At 68.8% G+C, this 5,043-nt stretch overlaps 1 protein-coding gene across 1 annotated transcript; it reads left to right on the forward strand.

The window, feature by feature from the left end:
- Positions 1-1,283: 1,283 nt before the first annotated feature.
- On the forward strand, positions 1,284-5,020 carry PPP1R1B (protein phosphatase 1, regulatory (inhibitor) subunit 1B). Its single transcript, XM_010585699.1, has 8 exons — positions 1,284-1,364; positions 2,396-2,456; positions 3,022-3,044; positions 3,517-3,592; positions 3,768-3,896; positions 4,425-4,493; positions 4,694-4,843; positions 4,932-5,020. The coding sequence occupies exons 1-8, from the start codon at positions 1,284-1,286 to the stop codon at positions 5,018-5,020; spliced, it is 678 nt and encodes a 225-aa protein (XP_010584001.1).
- Positions 5,021-5,043: the final 23 nt, after the last annotated feature.

A 5,043-nucleotide genomic window follows, 5' to 3' on the forward strand; every position in this document is an offset into this window, starting at 1 on the left:
AGTTTGGCCACCCAGAGCCCGGCTTTGCCACGCTTTGCCTTGCAAGAGCCGAGCTTTGCCGCGCAGAGCTGGGCTTTGCCGTGCTTTGCCGCGCAGGGCCGGGCGGGTGGGAGGCTGGTCCATGGCACAGTGCCACTCGGGTAAATATTTTGCTGGAGCGACGGCTGCTGGCCCGCGGCCACCCGCAGCCGTTGGAGCACCAGGAGATCCGGGGGCCGGAGCCAGCTCCCGGCTCCCCCTTCCTCGTTTTTCCTCAGAGGCGGCTTCCTCAGCACCAACGCCACCGACACCTCCCCGTCCCCGTCCCCTGGCCAGGACACCCCATGAGGGGATGGGCACCACCGCTCTGGCTGCCGGTGACCCTGCTGTCCCCTTGCATGGGGACCCCCCGGCTGTGCTCCCCCAGCGGGAGCCGGGAGAGATGCCCTCGATGCCCAGGTCCCTCGTGGCAGGACCACGGCAGAGTCCGGCACATGCAGCGCCGAGCAGCGGTGCCCGGGCTGGAGGCTGGGGGAAGTGGGGGGGGAAGCCCCTGCTTTCCCTGGGGGAAAATTTGGGTTTGGTGGAATTTTCCACCGGGAAAACCGCTGAGAGCCAGGGCAGAGCCAGGGCAGCTGGGCACAGTCCCGGACACGGCACGGTCCCCTGCCTCTGGCACATCCCGGCATCCCGGGGGCTGCAGCTGGTGGCAGCGGGGAAGCCCTGGCACACAGGCGATGGGATGTGTCCCCACAGATGTTCCCCAGCCATATCCCCTGGGGGATCCCGTCCCTGCCTGAGCGGTGGCACAGAGCAGCTGAGGGGATTTTCCCGCTACCCACCCAAAGGTGAGAGTGGCCGTGCCCCTGCCCCACTGCGAGCCTGCGGCTCTGCAGGGAAACTGAGGCACAAGGGATGGGGACTCACGTGGAGGCACCTGTTCCCATCCCTGTCCCATCCTGTCCCGACTGGCCACCACTGTCAGGGGACACCCCCCTGGCAGGGAAGGGGTTAAGGGCCCCCCACGGGTTGGCTGAACCCCCTCAGGGGCTCCCCAAGGGCTCATTACCGCGGCCTCAGCCCCCCTGCCCGGGGGAATGAATAATTCAGCGCCTGGTAGGAGACGTGTCCTCCCTCCCTCTCCTTCCTCCTCCTCCTCCTCCTCCTCACCGGCTCTGCCTTCCCCACCTCCCGCCGCTCTCAGTCCTCGCCGTACCGAGCCCCGGGTGCTATCAAACTCTGCTCGGCACCAGCGGCGAATACCCCCCCTGCTCCGGCAGCAGTGGTGACGCGCGGTCGAGGCCATGGACCCCAAGGATCGCAAGAAGATCCAGTTCTCCGTGCCGGCACCCCCCAGCCAGCTGGACCCCCGCGCCGTCGAGATGGTGAGGATGGATATCGGGGTACGGGGTCACGCCGGGGGTCCCTCGTGGCCCCAAGGTCACCGGCAGCGCTGCCGGTGACCTCGGGGCGACGAGGGACCCCCGGTGTGACCGGGAGGGATGGGGTGGATGGAAGACCCCCGAGGTGCTGGTATGAGCTGGGTCCTGTGGGAGGAATGGGGACAGAGTGGGACGGGAGGGATGGGATGCAACCAGGAGAGCTGGATAAGGGGGATCGGAGGGGACAGGATGGGGGATGAAGGGGACAGAGGGGACAGGAGGGAGGGCATGGGACTGGGAGAGGAGGACAAGGGGGATCGGAGGGGATGGCATGGGACAGGAGGGACAGGACAGGATGGGGGGCACAGGATGGGATGGGGGAGAGACGGGGATGGGACAAGAGAGCTCCAAGGTTCCTGCATGAGCTGCGGTCCTGCAGAGGGAGAGTTGTGCAGGGGGACAGGGACAGAGATGGGACAGGAGAGAAGGGAAGGCATGGGATGGAGAGGACAGGATGAGGACAGGGGTGGGACAGGAAAGAAGGGATGGGACAGAGAGGGCAGGACACACTGGGGGACAGTGCAGCCACCCCCAGCCAGTTGTCCCTGGACGTCCCCAGCACACACCGGACCCAGAGCCCCCACAGAGGGGCTGGGCAGGAGTTGGGGACGTTGTGGGGCTGGGAGGGACCGGGGATGTTGTGGAGACCCTGGGATGGGGCTGTGGCCCCTCTGTGGGGCACTGTGTCTTTCACGGTGGTGGCTCAGTGGGGACCCCCACCCCAGGGACCCCCGCTCCGGCCACAGCTGGGTACCCCTGTCCCCTGCTCCCCACTGGCGGCTCCGGGCTGGGTGCTCACCCCCCGTGCCGGGTGAGTGCACGGCCCCGCACACTCCCTGCTCGCACCCACGCTCACACGCATACACATGCTCACACGCGTGCAGGCACGTGCATGGGGCCTCGGCCCTGGGGCGCAGGGCAGGGGACAGGGGACCCCGGGTGTCCCTGGCCGGTGACACCCCACTGTGTCCCAGATCCGCCGGCGGAGGCCCACGCCGGCCATGCTCTTCCAGCTCTCTGAACACTCTTCCCCAGGTAAGCGGGGCAGGGACCGGCACTGGCCGGGGCTGGGATACAGGGGAGGGACAGATGTGGTGGCAGGGGACGTGGTCCAGGGATGGGAGGTGGTGGCAGGGATGGGACATGGTGTCACTGATAAGATGGGGTGGCAGGGATGGGACACGGTGGCAGGGATGGGACACGGTGTCATGTATGGTACGGGATGCCCACGATGGGACTTGGTGGCAGGGATGGGACATGGTAGTGGGATGGGATGCAGTGTCATGTACGGTATGGGATGTTCACAGTGGCACTTGGTGGCAGGGATGGGACCTGGTGGCAGGGATGGGATGCAGTGTCACCTATGGTATGGGATATGTGGAATGGGACGTGGTGGCAGAGAGGGAACAGGGTGTCACATACGGGATGGGGTAGCAGGGATGGGGCATGGTGGTGGGACAAGACATGGTGGCAGCTCCCTGGCAGGCAGGGTAACCCCCTGGAGTGGGGGTCCAGGGGTGGGCAGGGACCTGCCCGGCTCCGTTGGGTGCCGGCAGCCCCCGTCCCGCTCACCCTTCTCTCCCCGGCACTGCCGACCCAGAGGACGAGTCCCTGCCCTACCAGGTGAGTGGGTGCCAGGACCCCCGGAGCAGCCCCACTCCCCCATCCCACGGCTCCCCCAGTGCCGGGGGGGTTATCGGGGCCCAGCCCAGGTGCCTGCCGCCCCGTCCCAGCCTGGCTCCGGCGCTTATCGGTTCCCTGCCCAGCACGGCGCTGGCGCCGTGGGGACGGGGACACGGAGCTAAGCCAGGCTGTGGGGTTTGGCCGCAGTGCAAACCGCCTCGTGACCATCACGGGGACACCACCCCAGGGTCCCCAACGCCGGATCCCCGTGGCGGGGTCCTTGTCCTCGGGGAGGGGTCAGCCTTGGGTCCCCATTGCGGGACCCCCATCGCAGCATCCTCATCCCGGGGTCCCCATCGTGAGACTCCCCCCCCCACCTCCCCATGGGGTGTCAGGGTCCCCCGGGGCTGCGGTGAGCCCCGGCATGGGGGGACACCGGGGACCCCGTCCCCAATGCCGTTCCATCCTACAGCGCACCTCCGGTGAGGGCTGCCTGCTTAAACCAAAGAGGACCAACCCGTGTGCCTACACGCCGCCCTCGCTCAAAGGTACTGGCTGGCGCCATCTGAATGGGGAAACTGAGGCACGGGGGCTGTGCGGGGTGGCTGGGGGCAACCGGGTAGGCTGGACCCCCACGTCTCTCCTGGTGCTGTGCGGTTCCGTGGGGAAACCCCAGTGTTCCCAGTGCCCGGAGTCAGGGTCCTGACACCGGCACCTTCCCAGCGGTGCAGCGCATTGTGCAGTCCCACCTGGAGAGTGGCCTGGCCGGGGGTGACAGCTCCGATGGGGAGGCTGATGACGGGGAGCACGAACTGGCCCATGCCTGCGACCCCGACAGTGCCCTCGAACCTGGTGAGGGGGACAGGGCTGCTGGAGCCGGGGGGGGGGAGCGTGGGGACATGGGGCCGGAGCTGCCGGAGCCCAGGGGATACAGGGACAGGGATGCTGGAGCCCAGGGGACACAGGGACAGGGATGCTGGAGCCCAGGGGACGCAGGGACAGGGATGCTGGATGGAGCCCAGGGGACAGGGCTGCTGGAGCCCAGGGGATGCGGGGACATGGGGACAGGGCTGCTGGAGCCCAGGGGTGCAGAGATGGGTGCCACCGTCCCTTGGGGACAGGGTAGGTGCCCCCAGGGGACACAGGCTGGCTGCTGGCAGTGCTGCCTGGACCCGCTGCCCGCTCACCCTGGGCTGAGCAGGGCCTGCGGGGGCCACCACATCCCCCCGCCGGGCAGCATCTCTGTCCCCCACCGGTGCCATGCTGATGCCAGCCGGACCCCCGGCCGCTCGGCTGACGTGGCCGTTGCCGGCTCCGGTGGTGCTCCGGTGCCACTCGTGCCTTCCTCTGCCCCCGGTTCATCGCCGCCCGCCTGAGAAGCCCCGGGAAGTCAGGTCAGAGCCGAGCGGAGCTTCTTCCCCGCCGGCCCCAAGGCGCACAAACGGAAAGGTAACGGGATGGGGACGGGGACGGCGGGGGGACATGGCTGCCCACCTGCCCGCTGCAGCCCCCTCGCCCAGGGATGCTGGGTGGGTGCTGGGGCTCGGGATCCCGTGTCCCCCCCCATGCCGCCCGGGGCCGGGGCACAGGCAGCGGGGTCACCCCGGAGCTGGGGGGTCCCCGGGGGCCACCGGCCTCGTTGCCCGCAGGCGGGCAGAAGGTGTCCTTCGCCGGCGGCATAGAGGAGCGTGGGCAGGACCTGAAGTCGCTGACGGTGTCGGAGATCCCCGAGGACCCCGAGGGACTGGAGGGTGACGAGGAGGAGCTGGGACGGGAGCAGGAGGACGGCGGCACTGGGGGTACGCCGGGCATCATCCTCCTGCGTTCCCCGGTGGTTCTGGTGCCGGTGGGACCCCACGCCTGACCCCGCCGTTTTTCCATCCCCAGAGCGGCGACACGTCGGCTTCGCGGAGGTTCCCTCGCGTCCCATCGGCACCGAGCGTCACTCGCCCACCTTCCCGCTGGGCACCAGTTAGCCGCCACCGGCCATCCCAGCTGC

The sequence above is a fragment of the Haliaeetus leucocephalus genome, unplaced genomic scaffold (assembly GCF_000737465.1).
Source record: "Haliaeetus leucocephalus isolate CR32 unplaced genomic scaffold, Haliaeetus_leucocephalus-4.0 Scaffold110, whole genome shotgun sequence".
NCBI lineage: Eukaryota > Metazoa > Chordata > Aves > Accipitriformes > Accipitridae > Haliaeetus > Haliaeetus leucocephalus.

Coding starts and splice junctions, on each gene's coding strand:
- PPP1R1B (XM_010585699.1), top strand. CDS start 1,284: ATGGACCCCAAGGATCGCAAGAAGATCCAGTTCTCCGTGCCGGCACCC. Junction 1,365..2,395: donor ACCCCCGCGCCGTCGAGATG/GTGAGGATGGAT, acceptor ACTGTGTCCCAG/ATCCGCCGGCGGAGGCCCAC. Junction 4,494..4,693: donor CAAGGCGCACAAACGGAAAG/GTAACGGGATGG, acceptor CGTTGCCCGCAG/GCGGGCAGAAGGTGTCCTTC.